The sequence below is a fragment of the Lipophrys pholis genome, assembly GCF_963383615.2.
Source record: "Lipophrys pholis genome assembly, chromosome: 10".
NCBI lineage: Eukaryota > Metazoa > Chordata > Actinopteri > Blenniiformes > Blenniidae > Lipophrys > Lipophrys pholis.
Genome location: NC_137640.1, coordinates 6,234,203 through 6,261,443, shown reverse-complemented (window position 1 = coordinate 6,261,443; position 27,241 = coordinate 6,234,203). Strand labels below are relative to the sequence as shown.

The 27,241-nt window shown below is 41.4% G+C and overlaps 1 protein-coding gene across 10 annotated transcripts; it reads right to left on the bottom strand.

The window, feature by feature from the left end:
• Window positions 1-834: 834 nt before the first annotated feature.
• Window positions 835-26,645, bottom strand: LOC308115886 (polypyrimidine tract-binding protein 1-like). Of its 10 annotated transcripts, none has more exons than XM_080473719.1 (15): window positions 26,600-26,645; window positions 21,376-21,406; window positions 15,537-15,597; window positions 13,687-13,859; window positions 13,407-13,553; window positions 13,193-13,321; window positions 11,791-11,901; window positions 11,088-11,262; window positions 10,807-10,884; window positions 9,717-9,859; window positions 8,022-8,055; window positions 5,791-5,883; window positions 4,354-4,570; window positions 4,192-4,269; window positions 835-3,092 (listed from the first exon to the last, which is right to left on the bottom strand). In XM_080473719.1, exons 1-15 carry the CDS (start codon window positions 26,605-26,607, stop codon window positions 2,960-2,962), a joined length of 1,611 nt encoding a protein of 536 aa, XP_080329845.1. In that variant the 5' UTR covers window positions 26,608-26,645; the 3' UTR covers window positions 835-2,959. The 10 variants fall into 10 exon arrangements, with proteins under 10 accessions (XP_080329845.1, XP_080329846.1, XP_080329843.1 ...); XM_080473720.1 differs by having other exon boundaries at window positions 15,504-15,597; window positions 26,154-26,623; XM_080473717.1 differs by having other exon boundaries at window positions 15,504-15,597; window positions 26,600-26,619.
• Between the last annotated feature and the right edge of the window lie 596 nt (window positions 26,646-27,241).

Sequence of the window (27,241 nt, the reverse complement as noted above, 5' to 3'; positions counted from 1 at the left end):
GTTCGTTGGGTGGTTGGCTCAACACGCAAGGTTGGTTAAGTCGGGTTATTTTTCACTTTAACAAGGATACGGTTCGTCGACTGTATCCTGACGATATTTATCTACCATCATGTTTCACATGAGCTTTTTTCCTCCCTTCACCTTTCCAGTTTGTCCACATTGGAACTTTCTCACTTTGCCTGCAATAACTTTTAGGGGGAAATTCTATTTTTTCCTTTTTGATCCATTTCAGATCGTTTCAAGAGAGTTTAGAGATCAGCGTTACAGGAAAAAGCTTTAGAAAATAACTTTGTCTTACGTTTCTGAACCCGATGAATACAAATTCTGTTTAAAAATCAGTATTTAAATATACCAAAGCTAATGTACAAAAGCTCACATCCACGTTTCATCGGTACTAAAGCATCAGATGGACTAAAATTGCATAGGGCAAAAAAAAAAATTAAATAAAAAAGCCACCTAATGCTCGTGTCATCAGTCCATAAACAATTTGTAAGTCTAACTGCATTCTCAAGGTGATTTCCAGAAAAGGAATCCAATGACTAGAAAGAACTCAAAAGCACGGCAGCCGTGAGACTGGCAGCGGATCGCCGAGAGGAAAGGTTCAGTCCGAATGTTTGAGGTCGAGTCTGGAATGTGTAAATCATTCAAATCAATAAAACCCAAACAGCGTCTCCTGGTTCCCGAGGAGATAACGGAGGAATTAACGCCAGACGTGCGACTCCAAGTGACTTCTGCTGTTGTGGTGGGGACGGAAAAAAAAAAAAAAAAAAAGAGGATTCCCAAAGGAAAAATCAAAACCAGGTCACAGTTTTTTTTTTTTTTTGTTTTTTTTTTTAATGATTTAAAACCAGAAACCTGAGGCTGGTGGTGGGTTTGTTTACATCTAGAAGGCCATTTTTGGTTTTAGCTGTAGTGGATCACAAACTCATAAATTAAACTCATCAAAGAGGCAACAGAGACGAGCAGGACTAGAGAGCCCGACGGGGAAAAAAGAAAACAGCAAAAAAGGAAAAATGTTTGGATTGTAAAAAGGCAGCCGAGCTCACCGACGTTCAAACAAACAAACAGAACTACTAGGAATGATTAAAATGTTGCTACAATATCTGATTAAATCTTGATTGCATACGTGGAAATAAAGACGTGGAAAAGGAATCAAAGAAGAAGAAGAAAAAAAAAAAAAGCATTCAGGACAAAAGACCCAGCAAAACATTGAGTTCACATGTTTGACGCCACAGTAACCAGCAGTTCGAAACACGAGAAGAAAAGGACTCAAAAAACAACAAAAAACAAAACAAACACCAATAGAATATATCTGAAACACAGTAAACCTTTCGATCTGTAAACCTGCTCCACCAATTCACTGAGGCGTCTTTGAGGTCATCGTGACTCCAGGATTAAGGCACAGGTCGGTCGTCTGGTGGTCCGAGCAGAAACCTGCTGCACTTAAGGATCAGCGCCGCCGGGTGTAAAGCAGAACGGGTGGAGGCCACAGGAAAAGATGACGATTTCACAATCTGAGAATGGGAAGAGGAGTCCGAGTGCGAGTCGGACGCGGCTGATAAAATATTGAAGGCCGACTTTAATCCTGGGATTGAAGTCAAAAGGCAAGAGCGGCTAAGAGGGAAGGTGGAGGACACCGTCTCTATCCTGGCTTTAACTCAGAATAGCAAGTCTATTCACTGATCTACACTATATTGCCAAAGGTATTTGCTCAGCTCTCCAAATCATTGAATTCAGGTGCTCTAGTATAAAATCAAGCACTGAGGCACGCAGACTATTTCTACAAACATTAGTGAAAGAATGCGTCGCCCTCAGGAGCTCAGTGAATTCCAGCGTGGTGATAAGACGTGCAATAGGCCCAGCTGTGAATGTTCCTCGCAACCAACCGTTAGTAGTACTAGAACAAAGTGGAAGTCACTGGGAACAACAGAACCTCGGCCACTGAGTGGTAGGCCATGGAAACTCAGCAGATGCCGACGAGCATAGAGCACAGAGGTCGTCAACTTTCTGCCGAGTCATTCGCTCCTCGACCTCCAAACGTCATGTGAGCTTCAGATGTGTGGAGCTTCATGGAGGGTTTCCATGGCCGAGCAGCTGCAGCCAAGCCTCCCATCACCAAGAGCAATGCAAAGCGTCGGCTGCAGTGGTGTAAAGCTCACCGCCGCTGGACTCTAGGACAGTGGAGACGTGTTCTCTGGACTGAACAATTACACCTCCACCAGGAGAACGGTACTTGTCTGACTGCATCGTACCAAGTGTAAAGGTTGGTAGAGGTGGAGGTGGTGGGGTTATGGTGTGAGCTTGCTTTTGGGGAGTCGGGCTCGACCTTTAGGTTCAAGTGAAAGAAAGTCTGAAAGCCTCAGCAGACCAAGACATTTTGGACTTTAATAATATAGAGATGGTCCCTTCCTGTTCCAACATGGCTGCTCACCAGTGCACAAAGCAGGTCCATAAAGACATGGAGGAGCCAGTTTGACTGTCCTGCACAGAGTCCTGACCTCAACCTGATGAGATGAATCAGAACGGAGACAGAGACGCAGACCGTCTCGTCCCACATCAGTGTCTGAACACACCAGTGCCCTTCTGGAAGAATGGTCCAAAATACCCGTAAACCTTGTGAAAAGCCTTCCTAAAAGAGTTGAAGCTGCTATAGCTGTAAAGGGTGGACAACCGTATTAAATCCTCTGGTTTAAAAATGGCATGACATTCGAGTTCATACACATGTGAAGACAGGCGAGCAAATACTTTTGGCAATATAGTGTATTTCAAATTAAACACTGACCTTCACTTTTTCTTTGAGTGGCCCAAATCCTTTTTAAATTAAAAACAAAAATAAAAGCAATAATTTAACTTCACGGTTGTTTCTGCAGACAAATGTTGGAATGATGGGAGTGTAGTGGACGCCATCCCGTCCGCCTTCGGGCCGAGCGAGGGCGATCAGGATGGTGGAGATCGAGGCTCAGATTGAGGATTTTGAGAAGGAGACCCGCAGGTGGTGGTTCTCCCCCAGGTCGTGGTTATGGAACTCCATCAGGCACTCGATGGCCTCCTCCACAGAGCTCATCTGTACCAGGGCCATCTTATGGTCCTTCCTGCACAAGAGACAAAACAACAAGGTCTGTGCTGTGGTCCCAAGACGAGGGCGGGCAGAGGAAGGGTTACGATACGGGGATTTGGACAAAGACTTTAAAAGAAAGTGTTTTGCTCCTCATCTTGAAGCGCATCATATTTTCCAATGAGGGTCCCCTGCTGTTTAGGTCCTTTGAGGCAAGTATGAGCAGTTTATGGGAAGAACTGTGAGGCGGCGTGGTTTATTAAATAAGAATGAAGAGCTCAGGGCCAGGACAGAACTGTGGAAAAGTATGAAAGCTGCAGGACCAGGGTGCAAATTTTGGGCTCAAGAAGAGTCATTGGGAGGATTCTTTGGTCAAGGACAGGACCGTCAAGGTGAAGTTGAGGACGACTGAGGCTTTGGAGGCAACATCAGGCGCTCAGGAGCAGTTTTTTTTTTTTTTTTCTTTTTCCTGCTCCTGCGTTTTAAGGCCCAAAGAGGTTTCCTTTTTACATGTAAATAGGGAGGCGGATTTGAAACGTTGTCGTGGTTCTTATACAGCCAGTAGAGGGCAGTGTCCCATTCTAATCCAAACATCGATGAAACTGGTCTAAACCTACTAAAAAGGGTATCAACGTCTCTGCTGGCATTTCAAATTTGTTGCCTTATGTCTTGAAGACAATTTATAAACTTTTCACACAAGTCACCTGGAGCGAGAACATGTCACAGATTGGTTTGCATCCACACGAACAGTCTTTCCTTGAAGGGCTCATTATTACTGTGGTTCTTTTTGTTCCTTCTCTCTGGTCTCATGCTGCACCACACTGCCCCCACAGGTCATTCCTGGCATTACCAAGATTGGTTTGTCTCTATAAGCTCCTAAAAGTACCTAAGTATGCACGTAATGAACGTCTGTATATTTAGCTCGGATAAAGGTTTTGGAACTTTAAAATGTCGGGGGACAAAATATCTAGGACGGTTTAAAGTCAATTTAGAGTTTCCGATTGAGACTTTGGGATTTCGGGTCACTTTATGGGGGTTGGAGGCTAGATTTTAAATTGATCCAAAAACAAAAGGGGAGGGGGGACAAACAAAAACAAAAAGGTTTTTAATGTCAAGACAGGAAGTGATGGACTTACTGGAAAAACTTGAAGGCCATAACTCCGGCCCCTGAGCTGGAAAACAGCATCTTCAGATCATCTTCACCCACAGAAGGGCTGAAACCACAAAGAGATTTGAGAAACGTTTCAGGTTACTCGAGTCTGGAAAGCATTCCTGGGTTCAGACGGCTGGTTGCTCACGGGATGTTGGAGAGGTGCAAAGTGGCAGAAGGTGGGAAGATGTTGGAGTAGTTTTTGGAGCCGGGCTTTTTGAAGCGGTGCAGCGGGGAGTTGCTGTAGTTTTTGGTCAGGCCCTGGTCCTCGTGGCCTTCCCGGGGAAGCTGGACGCTGGTGTGTTTGGACAGTGTGATGCGCACGTTCTTCCCGTACAGCCGGTAACCGTTCAGGTGGCTCATGGCTGCAAAGGAGACAAGAAGAGCCTTAATGTCGGAATACATGCTTCATATTTCCATAAAAACTCAATCGTCGGTTCAGTCAAAAGACTTCAAAACGGAAACCTACACAAGGAGAATTCTCTTAACTGAACCATGTTTTTATAACTGAGGATTATTTTGCTGCCATGAGTTCATATTAAATATTGAAACATTCCAAACAAAAATGGTTTTAATTAGTTTCCACAGCAGGTCCACCTTCCTTTATTCTGAATTTAAAAATTATATGCCAATAAAAGACACATTTCTTTTATTTAAAGGGTTTCTAATTGAAATACTTTTAAGACAAATTTAAATTGTAAAACAATGTTTGTGGCCCAAACAATCAGGCTACAATATGAAGGCAAATGTCACCTTTCATAGCAAATATTTCAAAGCAGTTCACTTCTGAAAATACTATCAACCGTCTGCAGATCCCAGAAGTTGTTCATGAATATCATGTATTGTGAAACATGAGAGGAAGTCCATCATTCGAGTAAAAGAAGGAGATTTAGTGTTGCTCTTGGCGACTTCACAATACATGGCTTATTGCAATATTGACAGTCCCAATAATGTACAGTAGCAAAAACCAGATTGAGCAGCAATTAATCATTTGCCGGTGCAATAAGGGTATGATTAATCAAAGGTAATTCAAAAAAAGTTGTGTTGAATTAAAAGGAAAATTAAATAAAATCTACTGACGGTCCTCCACAATTATGTAGTGGCGGTGAAAGTCAGAAGCACAAAAATCAATGGAGTCATTAACCAAAGCAACAAATTAAACTGCACAAACTCATTTCATATAAAGAAAAACAAGACAAAACGTTCTAAAAGACATCAACTTAATCGTTTTTAATTTATCACAAAATCTTTACTGATGGTGTCGGTAGTTAAAGGGATAAACTGAATGCTCATAATTAACGTTTCACTCATTTAACTGGTTTTATACATACATATATATATATATATATATATATATACACACACACACACAAACTAATGTTAGGTGGTCAAACTATATAAAAAGAGCAGCGTTAACTCTGAATTGTTGCTCGCTGTGCTTTGCAGTGATAAGCAGCCGACAGGACAAATTCAAGGACAACGACCAGGCGGGTCACTATTTGGACGCACATAAAACCGCGTCACTTCCCGGACTTGTGACGTTTGAGATATTTAGAGAGTTTCTGAGAGGCGAGCACAGCGTTACCTAGCTGTGCCTGTGTGCGGTCCGACATCTGAACCAGAGCGTTTTCCTTCTTGTTGAACAGGATCTTCACTCTCATCACGTCACCGTAAACGCCTTCACACCATCACAGTGAGGGGGGGGAAAAAAAAACAAAAAACAAAACACTTTGCAACAAATCACACAAAAACAAACTCATCCAAACATTAATCTACACCCACTAAACCCTACGGCTGTGTATGACACTGGACTGACAGCAGCCTGCCAAGCCACTGACCCTTGGTCTTATTGGTCAAATGAATGAGGAGGAGATTTAACCGAGAAACACTTTGACGGGCTCCTCTCCACCGTAGTGCTGGAGGTAAAAACCTGCAGGTGGAGGGAGGGCACTAACCAATTGGTGCATTTAATTTGGAAGGCAGGAGCTCCTTGGTGGTTACGCACAGGAAATACAAGTGAGGAAATTAAGGGTAAGGGTCAGAGGAAATTAAACAAAAATAAAAAATGGCAGATTACACCATGTAGGAGCTATGAATTATGGGAGTTGACTAAGAAAACCAAGAGCAGCTGATTCAGCACTGAGGACATGCAAACTGAAAGGAACCCGGCATGCAAACTCAAAAACAGACTAGATGGAAATCACAATCAATGCAGTTCGTCGTGGCTCAAAGCACGAGCGGCGGCTCATCGCATTCATATTTCAGGAGACACGGATCGTTTGTTGGCGTCTGAACGCAGTGGTTTCCCCAAATTATCCACAAAATAAAAGTAGATTTTTGGAGTGTAGGCGCGCCACACTTTTTACAATAATACGTCTTTCACGCGCCTCTTAAGCCATCTTAATACCAATCTAGAAAATTGTGCAACTCATTGGCCTCTAAAGACAAATTTGGCAAATGTCATGTCTCAATAGCAGGTTTTATTAAATTATTATTTTTTTTTTTTTAAACAAGTCAGAAGCAGTTTGTATTTCTAGAGTTTGCAGGGATAATTCTTGGGGAAGTTATCACTTGCGCATCTGCAGCAGAACACCTTGTGTTTACACTTCAGCACAGCAATTCTCAAATGAAGTTCACTAAACACTAAACTTTGTGTTAAAAGTGTCAAGTTTACCCAACTTTAGGTTGTTTTACCAAAACTACAAAAATACACTTTCTATAGTTTGAAGACATGTATTTGGCCACTGTGGGGCAGCAGAACAAACTGAATAAAAAAAAAATAAAAAAAAAACGGCTAATGAGTTAAAATGCGTAACTTGGAACAAAGGTTTTATCTCAAGTTTAATTCATTGCTTTTTCTTCTGCACTGCAAAAACTCAAATTCAAGTTTATTAGTCTGGTTTTTGATCAAAAGGTCTCATTTTGATTTAAGAAATTCATCTACCAAGTAATATTTCCACCAAATAGGACTTTTTTTTTTTTTTTTTTTTAAAGACAATGCATCTTATCTTGTTAACTCAAACAATCTTGGAATTATATTGTTTTGAGTTTTATTTTAGAAGAAAAAGACTTTCCATTTCATACATTTTTCAAGCTGAGGTGCCATTTACATGATAGAATAAGCCAGAAAAAAACAAAAACAAAAAAAAAAATCAAGATGATCTAAGACACCAAGCTTGAAAATACCTTAAATAATTGAGATCTTAAAACTAACAGGACACAAGAACTCTTACCAAGCCAATTTTTACTTGTTCTATTTGCTGATTTCTTCCCTACTTATTTCAAGGTAAAATGTATCTTGGAAAAAGTTTTGTTTTCTTGTCTTGAGGGGCATTTGGACTGAAAATCAAACATTTGACTTAAGTCAAACTAAAAACGATGTCTCATTTTAAAATTGGATTAGTGACATCTCTACGGTATTTATCATATGACTAGACACTGGTGCCATTAACAAGGGCTGAAAAAAGAAAGTAAACCTAAAAGCAGATGCAAATTCTGAAAAAAAAAAAATATTTTAAAGTTTAAGGGAAAATTGTTTGAAACTTTTACAAGTTTGCTTTTATGGGGATAAAAGTGCTCAAATTTCTTCTCACCGTTTAACCTCGTCTTGAAACCACAGAGGGACAAACTGCAGATATTGTGAATCAACTCAAATCAGCACGCAAAATTCGGACAAAAACACTTAACACATTTTAATTATTAAAATGAAACTTAAAAAAGAGGAAAAGCAAAAAAAACAAAAAAAACTTATGTAGGTAAATCAGAAACAACCAGTTGGCACTGATAATTTAAAATAAGAAGCTAGAGACAACATACCGAAGAGAATAAAGAGGCAGTGGGGCGTAACTCTCTTTAAAGACAGCAGAGAAGGCAGCGGAGGGACAGGACAGGTAAAGGTGGGAGGGCAGGACAGGTGGAGGGTCCGAGGCGTTTCCATGGCAACAAATTAAACAAGGGAAGAAAAAAAAAAAAGACAGGTGAGGGGTCAATCAGAGGGTTAATTACCTTGTGGAGAGGAGAGGGGCAGGTAAATGTCAAAACGAGCACATTTTCACACATGACTGCACAGGTGTGTGTGTGTGTGTGTGTGTGTGTGTGTGTGTGTGTGTCTGTTGCTGTTCAGGAGTACTCAGGCGCACATGCAGAGTTCAGGTGTGAAAGCATGCGTGTGTGCCCAGGTGGGGGCCCATGCAGATGTGTGTGGAAAGGTGTGTTAGAATGTGTCCAGGTGTGTGTGTGCAGACACCTGGAGGGGTAGGGCGGTATAGTGAAAAAAAAATACAACTTGATTTAAAATTTCAGTTTTAGAAGTCATTCATTTCCCCCGTTGCCTGCAGCAAGCTGCACTGACGGCCCCGCCCCCTACCTGCACGCTCGCCACGCCAACGTCTAGTTTGCTGACAAACACAGCGACGACGTGAAAGAGGAGGAACTGACGATTTCATCAATCCAACGTTGAGCATTTAATAATGGGAGTAAATCCCCACGCAGTAATGCGAAACGGCATTTCACTGTATTTTGCAGCAGGATACGTCGTTTAAATATAGCATGGTGTTGAAATTGTACTTTAGTTATATAAAAAAAAAAAAAAAAAAAAAAAAAAACATTTGCACCAAAACGTTTGGATTTGTGAATATCTGCATTTTTGTGCCGTTATTTTACTGATGTGAACTAAAATGAGTTTGACCCCACTGGGTTAAACCTACAAACAGCTTTTATTGATGCATGCCACTTTGTTACAATATTTCATGTTTATTTTCTGCAGCTGCTGGTTGATAAAAGTGGCCGTTTTGCAGTTTGTGACTTTGACCCAGTAAGGGTCAAGTAGTCTTTGTGGTAAAACTGAGTAAATACAGACTTTATATCGTATGTCACCATTTTGAGAAGAAAAAACAACATTTAGAGATATGAATTTTGAACCATATCGCCCCGCCCTACTGTGGATGGATCGGTGTGTGTGCCTGTTCTGTATATACAAGTGCGTGTGCAGTGTATACATGTGTATTATGAGCAAGAGCTTTCACGTAAAATTGAAGGCATTAAAACAACATTGAGTCAGAGGGTAAATGCAAAAGATGAAAAACATTCATGAGAACAAAGTAAATTGAGAAACGGGAGGTCAAACTGTGTGATCTAAAAAAGAAAAATTAAACCATTACTGTACCCAACAAAGTCCATTTATTAAACTACACCTGCTTTTTTTTCTAGCTGTGAAGGTTTGTCTGAATACAGGAGGAGAAAAAAAGGTGATTACAAGATGAATTTGTCTCGTGTGCCATGTGTTCCACTGTGTAGCAGTAAAGAGTCGCCAGGGATCAGCGCAGACTAATAACATCGGGTGGAAGAGACGTAAAGTGAGAGTAAATATTAGATTTCAGCTGCTAATTAAATGCTTTATAAGAGTGTAAAAAAAAAGTAATAACATGCCAGCTAAACCGTGCAGGTTTGATCGTGAGGAGACAATCACAGATTACAAGAGATGAGAAGGAGAAGCTGTGGGTGCTCGCTCACCTCGGGGTTGAGGTTGGTGACCAGCAGGACGCAGTGTCCAGTAGGAATGGGAGGGAATCCCAGCCTGGTGGCCCCGGGGAGGGAGAGGGAGGCCAGGGTTCCGGGCAGAGCAGGGACCGCCAGGCCTGGGTAGGGGGACGATACTGAGAGGGGTGAGAGCAGTAAGCAAGAGTCCAGAAACTGAAGGACACACCAGGTAAACTCAATGCCAACGCATTTACAATCGGCTTATTCCTTCTGTGCTCCGTCTAGACCTGCAGCTCTAAAGCCACATGTGGATCTTTAGTTCCTGTGTATTGGTTCTCTGAAAATTATATTTGGAACAATTTATCCCATTATCTTTTAATAGGTTTTATTTGCATACCCGTCTTTTCAAAAAGACTCTCCTGGGCAAAAGGGTAAACATGCTTAAATTGCTATTTAAAAAGGAAGCTTCAAAATGCTTAAAGAAAAATGTTAGAAGGATTGGCGAGAATTAAAAAAAAAAAAAAAAAAAAAAAGGCCAAAATGTTTGAAACCGTCAAGAATGGAGCTAAAACTGTTAAAACAACCAAAATAGCTGAATCAGTTGAAAGTGTAAATAAAAAAAAACTAAAAAAAAACTGCTTTAAATGGCTACAAAAGACAAAAAAGGCCAAATTATTTCTAAAGTGTCTTCATGAATGCCCGTTTAGCAAAACTACACGTGGAATTTTGTTTTATGGGAAGAGACAAACTGCAGACTCCTGGTTGGTGGGATCCCAGCCAGCAGCCAGCTCTGTTTGTTGGAAACTGATGAATCTTTCAGAACTTTAAATTAGAGATGATTTATTTAGTAAAATAAAATGCACATCACCTAGTAAAAACTAAATGTTGAACACAATGCACTGAAGAGTTTGAGGGGACAAAAAACACCTCAGGTTATACACCTGTTGGCTTTAATGAGCCTTAAAGTATTTCAATATAAAAAGATCTCATTGTTATAACCAAACGAATAGTTTGAGGTAAATCTTATACGATTGCAACAAGCAACCGTACCATGTCAAGTCCAGTTAAATATTGTAATATTTGAGACTGTGACTCGGACTGAGGTTTACCAGGTGAGACTCACATGCATGCTGGATTGTGAAGGTTGGTGGGAAAGCATGAGTGGCTCCTGCGTACGGGGAAGCGGATATAATACCCGGCGCTGCAAAGTGAGAAAACACACAAAAAACATAATTAAATTTGGTTTGTTTTGTAAAATCATAACACATTCAGACACCTATAAGTTTCACTTCAGTTTGTTTAATTCTTTTAAATCAGTCCAGCTGTTAAAACCTACACACACACACGTGATCTATTCGTCACATTCTCTTCTCGGCTCGTTGGTGCCGAGTCGGGGTTTCTTACTGAAGGCAGCCATGGCCGGGTGCTCCATGGCCGGCTGGCTGTCTCCGGAGGGCAGGTCTGGCCTGGTGAAGTCTCGGCTCTTCTCGTTGTTGTATTTGACGTTGAGGCTGGCGAGTTTGGAGAAGCTGATCCTCAGAGTGCAGCAACTGTTGTAGATGTTCTGTCCGTCCAGAGACTGAAACACAGCAGCAGCAGAGTTATTGTTGGCCTGGGGTGGAGACGGAAGCCTCCTGGAGCCATTCCATTACGACCGCTGGACAATACAGAGAACAAAGTGCTCCATCATGGAACCTGGTAGTAGTGAGTGGGAGACTTTGTGCAACAAGTAAACCCAGTCTAGTTTTTTGCTTTTAATCAAATTTTGACATTATTTTTGATGTATCCTAAACCATTTCTGAATGTCTTGTAAATTGGCGGTGTTTACATTTTTGACTGGTTTCATTTGTATTTAGAATAGATCTTTTATTGTCATTCAAAATACACACGAGGACATTTCGTCCTTATTGGCTCAAATAGCAACACGCAAGACACAAGTACTTAAAGTGTCTATTACTGTTTTTGTACTTTACTTTTTAAAGTCATAAGGTGAATGAGAATAATTAACTGAAAAGATCATTGCAATATTGTACAGATCAGTGTTAAGAACATTACCTACACGGTATGACATATTGTGGTACGGCTGATGGGTGGCGCGTCGACTCACCAGTTTGGCTGCCTGAGCCGAAGCGCCATCTGGATACTGCAGCAGAGCCTGGAACTGGCTGTTCTTCGTGAAGACGATGATCCTCAGCACGGTGCCGAACTTAGAGAAGATCTGAGCAGGAAATGACATCACGCGGCATGCCGATTCAGTCAATAACCCAGACTTGGTCTGACGCGATCGGTTATTAATAGGACATAAACAAACCAATATAATCAGCAGAATTACGACGCAGTGCAACTTTGTGTTGCCGTGCTGGTCATGAACTAAAAGCAACATGCAAACACAAATATGCAACATTTTTCTGAGTTATCCTAAAAATGTCATCGCGTAGAGAAGCTGCAGGAAGATTAGAAACATGACTAAGCAACAGGCCCATCAATAGTGACTCGGCAGTAACATGCAAAATTTTATGTGGAATTTGTATAACCACATCGAAATCCAAAGATAAAATACAGGATTACTATTGTCATGACTTGACAGACGTTGTTTCATCTGATGAGGACTGCAGTCGAGACATAAGATCACTCAAAAAGAGTGAATGCACGACGAAGCACAAACAAACGCAAATATAAATTAGGAATATCACGACTCAGCAAGAACATAAACAAACCCCCTGCAGCAATAAGCATCAGAGTTATACTTTGAAGACTCCGCATCATGATAAACACACATCAGGGCCAATAACATGACACTGCAGAACTGATAACATGATGCAACAATAAAATAATGACTGGGGAGGAGAGATAAAAGATAAAGCAGGATCAAATAACAGTGTCAAAGACATTGCATTGGCTTCCTATGTCTCTTTGGATCAACTTTAAGGTTCTTTTAATGGCTTTTAAAAGTCTTAATGGTCTTGCGCCTTCAGATTTACTTTTATCTTATGAACCACTGTGAACTCTCAGGTCCTCCGCTACCGGCTTTTTAAATCATTCCCACCATTTACACAAAAACCTCAGATGAGGCTGCTTTCCAGCACAACACACCTCGATTATAGAACAGCCTGCCCGAGGACGTTGTTTTTGAAAGCAGGCTCAAGATTCCCTTTTGAGGCTTTTAACAAATATCTTTTTTACCCATTGTAGAATTTTTATCTCTTCATCTTTAATATGCACGTGCAATGGAAGGGGGTGGGTGGGTGTCACTGCTTTTACCCTTTAAAAGCACTTTGTCCTGCATTTTTTTGTACTAAAAGTGCTATATATATATATATATATATATATATATATATATATATATATATAAAGTTTGATTTGCTTTTACTGAAGATGCACAGCCCCAACACCACTTTCCAACAATAATTACAAGGCTTAGCATGACTGAGATGCAACAATTAATCACATTTCTTTTTCCATGTGGTAACGAATGTGTGTCGAGTGTGTCATTTCTGTATTTGTGTTACCTGGCAGAGGGCATCCAAAGTGACGGGGTACGCCAGGTTGTCCACCACCACCCGAAGAACCGAGCTCGGCGCCACCACAGTCGTGTCCACGTGAGACGAGGTGAGTGCCCGAAGAGCTGCCTGGGCCCTCTGAGGGCGATGGGAAAGGGGAGTGAACATCGTTCACTACACATAAGATACTGACACAGTGAGAGTGCATGCTTGTCTGAGGTACCTCCTGGTTGGGGGAGTTGTCGGTCTTGAGCTCTTTGTGGTTGGAGAACTGTACAAACACTGGCTGATGTCTGATGATGGGCATCACTGTGGAGTAATAACCCACCATGTTCTGAGCCACTTCCTCCGAGTTCATCTCCAAGAAGGCCTGAGGCCAGACAAGGACCAGAGGGAGAGATGGGATGGAGAGGGGATGACAGACAGGATATCTGGATTTAAGTGAATGATCAGCGTCTGAACGACAGAGTCATTACACCGCTGCTCGGAGGTCGAGCCGATACCTGGTTCTTGGCTTTGAGCATCAGCAGGTTGGTGACGTCGCCGAAGGGCAGGCCAAGGCTGATGACCTCGGCCTCAGAGATGTCGTTGGGAAGCTTGCGGATGTGGAGGACTCTGGACGGCACGCTGGGACCTCTGATGTCACCTTTGAACTTTTTACTGTCATTGCCATTGGCTGAAAAACCGAGACAAATGGGCTTCAGAACTTGGCAATATCTGAAGTATTACATTACTTTAAAACTAATTGCATAACCTAAATTTATGATAATGAATACCTTGTATTTTAGTTCACACGTTCTAAAATTTGTTCAACTTCACTGCTGTTCTACAGATATCAGGAACAGAAAAAGAGCTACTGGAGGAACTTCTGTTCTGTGTGTTTGTTGAACCATGTGCATGAGAGAAAGTGCGTTTTTGCCATCATTTCAAACAGGTGCTGTGTTTTTCTTCTAGTCTACTGGGAAAGGTAAAAGGAAATAGTCAAGGAGCTTGAACTGGAACCAGATGTGGGTAGATGACGCCGTTCCTCGACAACACTTTGTCTAATAAAGAAGTGTAAAAATCTTTGTGGGTGAATAAAACCTCCAAAACACCCTCAGCAGCCTCCTCGCCACACTCTGATTCATCTCACCTGTTTACAGGAGACTTATTAATCTAAGCTTCAGCGGACATTGACGCAAACTCCTTTAGCCTCTCGATCCTGTTATTTACTTCTTGCTTTATTTGAAGCACTACTGCAATTTCTGTTTACGTGGTAGCTACAGCTGAAACCAGACATTTGACTCTCCACTGTATTCTGCACTGATCTATTACCTTTATAGTTGCAACCAGTAGTACCATATATATCCCGTTTCAAGTCTCGTCTTAACTCATAATTGCTCGGCTTTTACAAACTGATGTTCTCATGTTTTTAGTTTATATTCTCATCTCTATTGTTGGTATGCTCTCTATTTTGTCGTAAATTATATTGTGGTTTTAATGCAAAAGTTTTTGAAAGTGCCATACAATTAAATTTATCATCATAAGAACCATGTTCCTCTTGAAAAACCCTGTTTTCTGCTCCTGATATCTGTGGAGCAGCTGTGAACACTTCACTTTGAGCTCCATCACTTTCTGCTGAAAACTAAAGCCGCCGCTCATAGTAACATTGTAAACCCCTGATGCCTCTTTGTCCATCCCGTCTTCTGTATTTTTGTCTTTGTGTGGACACGGTGCATCTTTAGGAAAGTTATTTTGCTCTATAGTATTGCAGTGTAATTTTCCCAGCTTCATGTGGCCATTTTGAATTGATGTTTGTTTGGCATTCAAGTTCTTCGTATATATTGTGTGTTTGTTATTCATTTCTCTGGTTGCTCCTCACTTTGACGCTGCTTTCAGTCCATCTTATGTTTTTGCACTTCCTCATACCTCAAGAGCAGCTGTGAACGCTTAAATCTCAAAGCTTGTTGCCTTCCGATGTAAAATTAAAGCCAGAAGCAGCTCAGTAATACACCTTTTACGTCCACAGCAAATCTACGATTGGAACCATCACCCTCTAGAGTTCCTTTGAAACTGCATCTCCAGCACTTAAGTAGTTTTGGTTTGAGAAACTCTTAACACTTCTCAAAGCATTCTTACTTTGCAGCATTTATTCACACCTCAGAGTCCTGTGTCAGTATTTAAAGCACACTGCAGGCCAGCTGTGTGAATGTCGTTACTGGTTTCCATTTTCCTGCATGCAAAATAACCTGAAGTACATAATTAATGTTTTGACTTTACTCAACAAGTACAGCACACACACAGGTCACAGTTTGTTCCCAGGATACTTAAACTGACTGACCCCCCAGGATGTCAGCATGTGCAGAGGTCTGACCTGCAGTGCTCATGATATACGGGACGTTTGAGACGCTGGAGAAAAGCTCGTCTGATCCTCTCTGAAACAGAAGAACACAAAATGCCGACGGTCAGTGAGGAGCAAAAAACTAAAGGATTTCATCTACACATGAAAAAAAAGTCAGAAACAAAAGCAGCCGATTTGAGATCTGCTCACTGAAGAGGCACCAAATCAATTCTAAACCTGAGGCCCCGTGTACATGACATCGATCCATGTGATAATACCTTGACCGTGTCATGGGAGGGCGCTGTTGCTTGTTTTTGTAATAAAATCACAATACATTAAACGTTAATGGAACTGGATGCTATTAGGGCTGAATCTCAATTAAATAAGGACCATAAAACTAGAATATGGACTGCGAGTCAGGCCACTACAGAGGCCGCAATGCTCGTTACTCGTGCATGAGCAGAAGAACCACAGCAGTTGTGCACATGTGCAGGAACCGCGCGCTGTAGCCTCCAGCTGTCTGAGGGGAGAACAGAGTGCCCGAAAGAAAAGGTTTCACCTTGGGAGACGGCATTAAAGTCACCGATGCAGTGGATCCGAGCACCAGTGTCGTTTAAAACGTACCGCTCAAATGCACTGAAACTTTTCCGGTTACACTCGTCGTATAAACATAGTCAGAGACTGTCAAGTAATCCGGTCTACAGTCGTGTATTCGCACTTTGATATCCAAGCAAAAATAAGAATTTGGCTGTCAGCAGTTGCTCCAACATGTTTTTGTGTTGAGTTGTTACAGTCGAAAGGCCTTCTGTTGGTCTCTTTTTCCTCCGACTTCAGGTTTGACTCCTCTCTCCAGGAGCGACTCACAGGTGGGATTTGTTACCGAGCTGGCCTTGCTGCAGGTAAAAGATCCACACGAGGAAAGGGCGAATGAAAACCTGGCGTGAAGCCATTGCAAGAACTCTTTTTAAAAGCAGACTGCAGAGAGGCTGTAAGGACTTTGATTGTGTATCAGGGTTTTTTTTTGTGCAGATCAACTTCACTTTGAAAAAGGCAAGGTTTATAGTTTGACAAGAAAAATTTCTTTTTAAATAAGAAACAAGAGACATTTTTCAATTATGTTAAGTGTCTCATTTCATGGACAATGTAATGAAATCTTTAATGCAAAATAAACATTTCAGAGGTTAAAAAAAAATTAAAAAAGCAATTGTGAAACATGGGAGACATGTTGTGCTCCGATGTGATCTGAGCACCTGTGTGACTACAGTCAAACTCATCGCAAAATATGCAAGTGTAAATTGTGCAAAAATACAAGTTGAGCAATGACGCAATTTTTATTGAAAAAAGTCAAAAGTATGAGTTAAGTTTCTCTTAGACTTTAATATTTGGACTAAAATCTGTTAAGTTCAGTTTTTCATTAGACTTTTTGGACAAAGAAACACCTGAATAGCGAAGCACACTTTAAGAGGCCATTTGTTCAAATTTCTCAAATGTTTACCCGTTATTATGGTCTTATAAACAGTTTCTGGCATCCTCCTCCATAGTGCATCATCCTCGCCTCCATCCAAAGTAAAGAAGCTGCAGCAGTTTAAAAGGTCATTCAACAGCTAAAGGACATCCAGCTGTAGCCGTCAAGTCAGCGTTCACATTGTGTAGACCTGATGTTTGACCAGCTTTTTAATTTGTGGTCTCTTTTGCGATTAAGCAGAAATCTGCGCAATACCTGGAGCTTAATATTGGACATCGAATATCAAACAATACCCACTTTTTTTGGATGATCACGTTACCGTTTCTGCTTCTCCAAAGACTAATATTGTGTTTCAATGACTGAAATAACACCTTGATGCCCAAACATTCTTTTGATCCACGATTGATTTTTGTTTGATTTTTAAGCAGTGGAAAAGAGTTACACTGCCATCAGCTCCTCTCACTTTAGAATGTTCTGAAAACCACAAAGTGAACATTGTGGAGTTACGTGGCGCTGGTTGCAGGTGCGAACACGCCACCTGTAACTGCATGAAGTTACACAACGTGTTTTCCCTCAAACTTTACACAGTCAAAATGAAAAAAAATTAAAAATAGATGTGTTGACAAGTGAAGAGCACCATTACAGTGGGAAAATCACACAAGCGAGTCACAGCTCCGTCCTCAGTTTCACTCCAGCAGCCCCTCGCCCCCTCCCCCCCCTGCAGGGGGCCGAGGGTGAATTCCTGGAGCTCTATGAGAAACAGATGTGGACAAACAGGCCGAGAGTCACTTAGCACAGGCATCAAAACAATCCACACTTCAGCTGCATGTTTGCGTTACAGCTGACCGGTTGATGGAAAAGGAAACCAGTAAGGTTGCAGCGTTTCCTTCAGACGCGTCACGATAAAAACACCTTGAAAATTCAGCTACAGAAACATTGACTGCATTCGATTCATTTACAAATTTTCTAAAAACGAGTTCAACATTGGTAGGTTGTATGCCAGCTAGCATACTATCACACATAAAATAAGACTACATACATGATAATGAAGCCATCGCTCGTGAATAGCTGCTGGTCGCTCATATGCAGATAGAGGGCGATGAAGAGGTCGGTCATTGCCGACGGTCTCCTGCAGACTTTCCTCTCAGAGGAACTCGAGCACACGTCTGTGTTCTCGTCAACGGGGACAAAGCAGCTCAGGTCTTCTTACCATCTTCACATGAATAATAAAACCAGCAGAAACCCGAGTGCCGCTCACCGCTAGCCCTCATCACGCTGCTCTTATCTCTGCCTCCATCGCTGGGTGCTGCATGCCAGCTGCTGACAAACGGCCTGAGGACAAAGAGCCAGCGAGCACACCGACATCTGGTTCAAACAAGATGACCGACTGGCTCTAAACACGGAGACCGAAGCAGAACTCATCCAGGCTGCAAACCCCTCATGAGGTGAATGAAAGTAATGCTTCAAACCAAAAGGATCCATCAAGGACTCAAAGTCATCTGCAGAACTTCACTGGTTAAACCACGTTGTGTTGGTTTCCAAGAATCATGAGTGCCATTACTTTACTATAAGAGATAAAAAGCAAATAGCTAGTTAGAAACGTTCCTTGTGTTGTTTTTCCTCAATATGACCCATCTTAACAAACATACCTGTATCACTATAGTATTGATGCAACATGCTGTCAGCCCAGTGCGGGTCAGTCTCATAGCTAAATCACTCACTAGTCCATCTGAAGTAACAGTCTGAGTCTTTGGTAACCTTCACTAATTTCATTATAACATTGTTGCCAAAGGTAGTCTAGCAGCTCATGATGGATTTATTACAACATGATTATCTGCAGCTCTGATTTACTTTATTTTTTGTTTGTCATTTTGAAGATCTGCAGTCATGAGCCAATTAAAATATTAAAAGATTTTCAATTATCCAGACTGCTTTAGTGTGGTAAATCTGAATCTGTTCTTTTAATCCTCAGTGATAATTAAAGGCTTGTGTGTGTCAAAGATGATATTTAAAACAGACCCAAACTGTGAAGAAGGGTCCAGGTATTTCTTTTTTTGTGGAAGATTGGTTAAACCAAATGAGACCTTTCAGAATAATAGCAGGTTTTGAAGAAACAGACTGCACATTCCGAAATTATACAACATTGACAAAGTCATATGTTGGTTTCTCTCATTCAAATCCTCCTACATGCACATTAAAACATTCATTGGTCAGGAAAATAATTGCAAATGACCAATGCAGAAAATCTGGTTAAAAGAAAGAGTTTGAGTGAATTGCTTTAGGTTTTATACCGTTAGAACATATTCCTTAACACATGTCTCTGTTCAAACTCTTCATTTTATCCCCAAAATTAAAATGCTCTGAAGTCTTTCCTTCTGCTTAAGCAGCGAGTAGCTTAGCTGACCATCTGAAACCGTCTCTAGGTTCGGAGCGTCCCTTTGAAACAGGGACCGCCATGAGAGGTCAACGAGGTTTCACATGACTCCCTCGAGGCACTGGAAGGTAACAAGACACCTCCATGTTTGCCTCCTGCTCTCAGATCACAGCCACTCTGACTTCAGAAGCTCCTGTTTGACTTGAAAGCAGCCGCGGTGTGGGAGGTGGAGGTCAGCGTTTGCCACCGGTAACACAAACCCACCAACCAAACGCAACACAACTTGTCCACAATGTGGCATCACAACCAGGATGTTTGGTGATGTGAGGAGTTTCCACTGTTAAGAGGGCAGTGGCGGCCTAGAGGTTGTAGAAAAACTTGGGATCAGGACTTGGCAGGTAACCGGTGTGGGTCTCCAAGTACGACCTTTGACCCCCATCAAGCCATAATGTGGCTGCCCACTGCATTACAGAAATAGAATGGGTAAATGCGGATTAAGGAATTTCAAATTTAGTGTTGAAAGTAGCTGCTACTGTCTGATGTTGTCCCAAACAATGGACTATATTAATGTCCCAACATTTTCCATCAGATACAATAAGTTAATATGTCTCCAATACAACATCAATGAGATAGAAACGTACAGTACATTGAATTTTTTTTGTCGTTTGTGTACAGAGTATGAATTGGGCTTGAATGATCAGTGGCATGGCTCGAAGTATACACAAAGGCTACGCATCACTGAACCACCTCCACAGAATCTCTGTATATGCGCATGTCCAACAACATCCATCTACGAGTTGGGCGCAGTGCGGAATGAAAGCGGTAGTACGTAGACGACGACGGCTGTGATTGGTTCGCTCTACTACGTCATGGGGCATCTTAGAATCTCCACATGTGATCCAGATTATTTTTTAGTGAATGTGCACTTTACTGGAAAGGCCCGGTTAAATTCAAGAGTGACCAGACATGGGTCAGGGCCAAAGATCATGGTTGCAGCGCCGTCCACAACGCTTAAGACAATTACAATAATATGGACGACACCGTGAAGGAAGCTAGCCTGTAGCTCGCCGTTGCAGCCTGCCAACTTGTACTGAAAAGCTCAAATTTACAGCGTCACTGACCATCATTGTGCCAAATAGCTCATACGGACTGCAAATGCGCCAACAGGCAAATAGACACTACCAAGGACTTTCATTGTTCTATGCCCCTAGCGTTATGGCTGTTAACTACTTTGCAGCACATACAACCCAGATGCAAAACTCCCTGAGGTGAAGGGACTGAATAGACCCTACACACTGCCTACAGTAGAAAATTAACAAAGCCATTCAAGGCAAGTCAGAACAGAGGTAGGTTGATTTGATGCATCAAACAGTAACTCTGATACTCAACCGCTTTGCACTGGCACATTCAATTCAAATATCGAGCATAAAGTGCTTCGGTAATTCAGTGTACCAAGTACTTTAGATAAAAGCTTCACTAATACGGTGACGAGGAGAAAAGGCCTACCCAGACACACTTCTGAGCTAATTACAGGGGACCTACCATCAACAACACCACCACATCTTCATTTTATTATTGTTTCTAGAATAAATTAAGCAGAACCTATAGTTATTGAACCGGCCACTTTTCCTTGTGGCGCATACTGCTTCCAGCCATTAGGGGGAAACGGCAATGTTTAGTTTCAATTCTACATCTTGAGCAGATGCCACTTTGTTAATCCCAGTGGGTAAAGCATCAGATACTTTCACCAGGAATCAATTGTTGTAGGCTCGAGGGAAAGCAGTAGCTTTCTCCTTTAAAAACCAGTTCAACGTGTCGTACTCGGATAAACGGCTTATCCTTTGACTTTTTTTGGAATGTGAATCAAAAAGGTAAAATGCAGCAAGAGCTCGAGTGACTGAGAAATCTTTAAAAATCGACGAGAGAAACACAACTAACAGGTCCCAGAGGGCAAATTAGACACCGAAAAGATGACACAGCAGCACTGCACACAGAGCAGCAGGAGGAAGAAGAGGAGGAGGAGGAGGGCCTACCTTAGTACCAACTGTTATATCGTGGTGGACACTGTGAAGAAAAGAAAGGGTGTTAGTAGGAGCATGGTGAAAAACTGGGAAATAAAGGAGGAAAGATGAAGAGGTGATGAGGAGACACAAAGAAAATGGGAGAATATGCTTGAATCAAGTAGTGAGGACATCCTCCAGGATTCCGTTTTAAAGGAACAGTGTAAAAAAAAAAAAATAAAAAAAATCCACAGGATGAGAAAACTGGTCTAAAACTTACAGCAAACTGAGGATGGCTCAAATGTTAAAAGCAACTGCAACCATGTTAACGGTGCAGAAACACCAACAGACACGACGACACCCACACATGCTGTGACTGCAGGAAACCAATAAAACACAGCAGCTGGTTTGGGTCAAGACAAACGTGGCGACAGGAAAGCTAATTACATGCCAGTTAACTCACTCAAAAATTATTAAAGCTTCCTAAAAATATTTGTTTGAAAGGTCCAATATCTGCAATGCAAGTATTTTCAAATTATCAGTTACTTTTATTTGGCATCTTTCAGATTACATGTAATGTATATCATGAATATAATTTTTTGAAAAATGTGTTGTGATGCATTTATAACACACGTCCAAACTGTACCGCTGTTCCAGTCATGGCCACAAGTTCCTCAGACTCGCAAAACTGTTGCTTTTTACTGAATATTAATGGAGATTTCCCTGTGTTACTGCCATACAATGACATCTAGTAGCCCATATGGCATCAGTCTACATTTGATGTGGGAGTTGCTTGACTAGCCAAACAAAGATAAATACATTTGAGGACTTAAGGCCCAAATATGTTTGATGCTAAATATGTAGATGGTTATAGATGGAGGCTTCAGTCCATCTTCTGTGTTCATCACGTGTGTAATGTGATATATTTTCAGGGAGTTTACGGACATGTCGCAAATGCAGTAATACCACCGATGACCCGTGAGGGCAGTGTTGTGCAGTATCGCTCATGTGCGATCAACAAAAGGAGCCAAGAAAACAAAATGGAAAATCTGTACAAATGTGTGGAAAGAAGCTTCAGATGACTCGTGTGAAAAGTCTATGAACGTCTTCATTGGAAAAGTTGATCACAAGGCAATGAATTACCACGTCAAGATTTTTTTCTATTATAGTGTTGAGTCTATACGAAATTAAGATACTGCACCATTAATCATCTGCATACACCATTAATACATTTCTATTCACAGAAAAATTCTGTTCTTTATAAATATGGGTGTCCAACGGAGAGAATCTCAGCTGGTTCTTCGCTCCAGGAGGATAGTGGTGTGTACGCCGAGCCTAAAGCTAAAATCCAAACCGAAAGTATCATTGCAGAGTCCTAAAAGTCAACAACTGGTGTGTTTAATGAGGCAACATGAATGGAAGATTTAATTTAATAGCATCATTCAATCATTAGCCAGCACAGTTGTGATCTTTTATTGATAGTCAAGTGTTTATGAAGTCATCAGAAAAAATAATGAGGCAACAAATGTTTGTCTAACTGCAGGGATTGGTTTTTTACAAGAAGCAACATGATCAGAACACCCAATGCTTCGCTCAGACTACAGAAGAGTTTAAGCTCAAACCTGTTGCATCGTCTTACAGATACCACCGCTTCAGGAGCCGCTCTGCACTTAAAGCTTCAGAAAGAGTCCCAGTCAACTAGTTTAAGATGCAAAAATCACTGCTTTCCAGCTTATCTTGAGTTCTGAAAACTTCAAAAAAAAAAAAAAGCTTTTGATGTGTTGAGGTCACAGGTTAAACTGAAGTCACTGAAGCTGGGATGTTGCGAGAGAGTCACAGAAGCTGGCTGGGGTCTGGATGGTGACATGAAGGAGGATAGAGGAAATGTCAGTAACCAGTTTGTCCTGCACCTATTCAAAACCTCTGCTGATCTTATCTCAGTTCTTCATCATCCATTCATCCTGTCTGTCATTGACCTGTGTGTTGCATTCGCAGTCGGTAGGACTTCCGAGCTTTACGCAGGAGTGGATATTTATGCTTCGTCAGAACTCATTCATGCCCGGAGGGTCAGTATTCTTCCTGCTGGTTTACAGTCAGCCGTAGCTTGACCGGCCAGTTTTTCCTCTACGCGAGTCGTACGGCTGTTATCTGAAAAATGTTGAAGCGCTCCAAATCACGTGTTTCCACAGACTCACTTCTACAGGTTTAGGGATTTGATGAGCGTTTTAGTCAAACCTTTAATTCTAAAAAACCCAAAATCAACCTAAAATAATGCACGATGTGCATTTTTATTTTATGAGAACAAGATAAGTGATGAAGAAAATGTTTTTTAGAGTAAAAACACTTTGGATTAAGTGTCTGATTATATCCAGTTACACTTCATAGAGGCAAAAAAAAGTGTCACAGAATATGTCAAACTGTCTGTGTGACCCTCATGCTTGGCAAAGACTGAATGAGGGATTAAGCGTGACTCAACATGGACTTGTTTACCATGTGAATGGACTGATCTCTCTAGCAGTCACTCTCTAAGGTTTTACTGGTTTTCAAGGTCCCGGGTTTATTGACCAAGTCAAGACACTCCCAAGGTCACGGTCTGAGTCACCACATAAAAACTTCCACTAGTTTGTAGTCATAGTAGCTGCATCTGCATCCGCAGTGTTCATTTCATGTCAGCCAGCATTAATAACTTGTTCACAGAGGATTAGCTGCTGCTAATGCTGAATGGCGCAAACCATCAACAGTAGCTTCTGACTCCATAAGCACCTCCAGCAAGTTACCGGATGTGTACAAGTTTCTAATCCACCATGATGTAACATATATATACAAAATGTGCACCTCTTGGGACTTTTTAAAAGTTAAACGATGCAGTATCCAATATTTTAGTCACATCCAGGCCGTAAATATCTCAAATTCAAGTTTAGTAATCATTAGTGCTGTCAAAAATAACACGTTGATTGAATTAATTTATTTGAAACATTTAATTCGTTAAAAATTTAACATTTTGTTTACTTCCAGGTTGTTGTTTTTTTTACTCCCTTACCGGAACAGCATGTGCAGCTTCTCTGGATGCAGCACCGTGACTGCAGGAGCAGCACAATACCAAGTGGAATAATATCAAGGCATAAAGTTTCACTTTAAAAAGTTACCCGACAGCTGATTGAGAAAGTGAAAGTCATTAGTTTTACTTTGTAAAGCCAAATTTAACGATCACAGAAGTAATTCTGCAGCAAAACAGCAGGTTGCCATGTTGGCTGACCAGCAGCCACCAAACTGCTAAAACTGGAGAAATACTTGCAGGTAAAATATTAATTTCTCCTCTTTCTCTCTTTCCCTGGCACTCCTGTATACTGACTGACTGACAGAGAGGATATTACAGTATCTTACTGCCACTTTGTTCATGTGAAACGTTTACAACTTTTTGGGTCTAGAAATTCTCAAAGTGGTGGACCTGCACTCCATCTCCAAGATTAGCAAAACAATAAACATAAATTAATTAATAAACACCGAACATCAGTCTGGGTTTTCTTAAACAGTTTCACCGAAAGCTAAAAGGACATTATAAAAGTAGTCTTTGAATTTAAATAGTCTGTGTGTTGAGTCAACATTAATTCCGTGGTTTTCCCTGAATAAATATCCATTACAAGCTTCAGTCTTCAGTAGAAAAATAATGTCATTAATCGAAATTACAGAAAATTGTACAATTAATTAGTTGGTTTTTTTGTTTCTTTTTTAAAATCAATTGACAGCACTAGTAAGTATACAGGATGACATTCCACTTCTTGCCACAAGACGGTATAGTGAGCTATAGCGAACATAGCTGCACTATTACCTCACTAAGGTAACTATTCTATTCCTAATATCACCTCATGGTATAATGGCACACAAAAAAAAAAAAAAAAGATTTTTAAGCTGCTGGATTGAGGACAGATTTTATGTAAAATTGACTAAGTGCTGCTACACACTAGTGGTGTTACGGAAATCACACATAAGACACTTTGAGGTGAGGAAATGATAATTCTTTAAAGTTTATGTCACAGAATTTATGAACTCGCTCAAACTGAAACTGAATATTATGAGTGGCCATTGCTCTAAAAGTCAAAATATGTATGAAAAGAAAAAGGTCATTTTAAGCCTGTTGACAGGTTCATGGTAATGCATACATAGTGGATTTCCAACTCCCTTCGATTTAATTTCCATTGATAAAATACTACAGAATTAAGAAATCATATACACAAGCATTACTCCAATAGTATCAACACGCAACAAAATTAAGTCGCAGTATACGGTCTCAATTACAGCTATTACCACGTTTTAACAGTTCTATTCACTCTCCTGAACCAAACTCCCAACCTAAACACGTGGCAGAAATCGCAGTAAATGTTTCAATGAATTTGCGATCCAGCACACCATAACTCCACATACAAAACTTTATAAAGCTGCACCTTAAATATGACTGGCCCTCATAACGGCGAATCCGCTGACGTCAACAGAGCCGGTCATCGAAACCAAAACAAACACGCACACGTTATTATCCCACAACGTTAATGTCCATGCGCTTCAGGTGTACCCATTTAAACAAAAAGACAACCATCATAATATATCGACACAAAACCCTGCATGTTCTCTTAAATGAGTAGAAATCCGTTCAAATCAAACAGACACAACACAGATCAAGTTATTGATCCAAATGATATAAATGACAAATTCTGATTTTAAAAAAACAAACTGTTGCAGCTATTAAATACGGCGCACATGTAGAGACACAAAACGACTTTATGGGTAAAAAAAAAAAAATAAGGTCCGGGTCTTACTGGTGGAAGTCTGCCCGGGCAGCAGGCGCCTCTCAGTGGGCGTGAGAAAGTTACGTCCGCGGCTCACAGATTCCTCCTACAGCTCTCTGGCCCGCGACACGGACCCTTCAGAAAGGGTGGGAATCGTCCTCTGTGGATACATACACGCGTGTTCTCCACAGGCGGCGGTTCTCCCGGCCGGCTGCGGGGCGCCGCCAGCCCGCAGAGGATGGCCCGGTCTCAGGCTGAACCTCTGCAGCTAACTCGGCTAACTTAGCCTCCAGCTGGGAGCACAAACACAAACTTTACCGAAAACCGACGAGGAAGAAGAAGAAGAAAAACACCCGACGGTGCTCCGGGACGACAACGGCCGGCGTCGCGGGGCGGTTACCGCTCGCGTGTGCGGGTTAAAGAGCCCGGAGATGCATGTGAGTGCGGTGGGAGCGTCAGGCGAAGGGAAAACTCACCCGTCCATTGCACAACACGGAACTGCGGAGCAACAGGTTCCAGTCAGCGGCCAGCGGGACTCCCCCGGCCTCCCCCGTTATAAACCCCGGCCGACAGCGCTCTCTGATTGGTGGGAGCCTTAAATATGTGGGCGGCGCCTAAGGTGGAAGCGAACTCTGATTGGCTGATTGGATTAATCGCGCAATAACAAAGGCTTGAGACTCCCAGGCCCGGAGATTCCAACGAGCAAAGATCGTGTGTGGAGGAGGATGCGATTGTCCGCCTTTGAATGAGGGAGTGGGCGTTGTCCCGGCAACACAAATGACGGATTTAACCTCAAAACAACAGAACAAACGACCCACTTTGTGATGAATGGTGTTATTGGCTTTTGAACTCAAACCTGAAAACTCAGAGTTGGTCAAACAAGCTTACTGTAGTCAATTTGACAAAAGTAAATGAACCGGGTAACTTCAAGTTATTTCACCTTGATAAGAGATAAAGTGTGTCGATCTAAAAGTATATGAATGTGCAATAGCACACATAAACACACATACACAATCTCACTTATTTTTGAACAAATCTTTAATTATCATATGTTTTATTAAGTTAAGTGAAATCCTTTATTTGTCACACACAACAATTATACATAGTACAATGTGCAG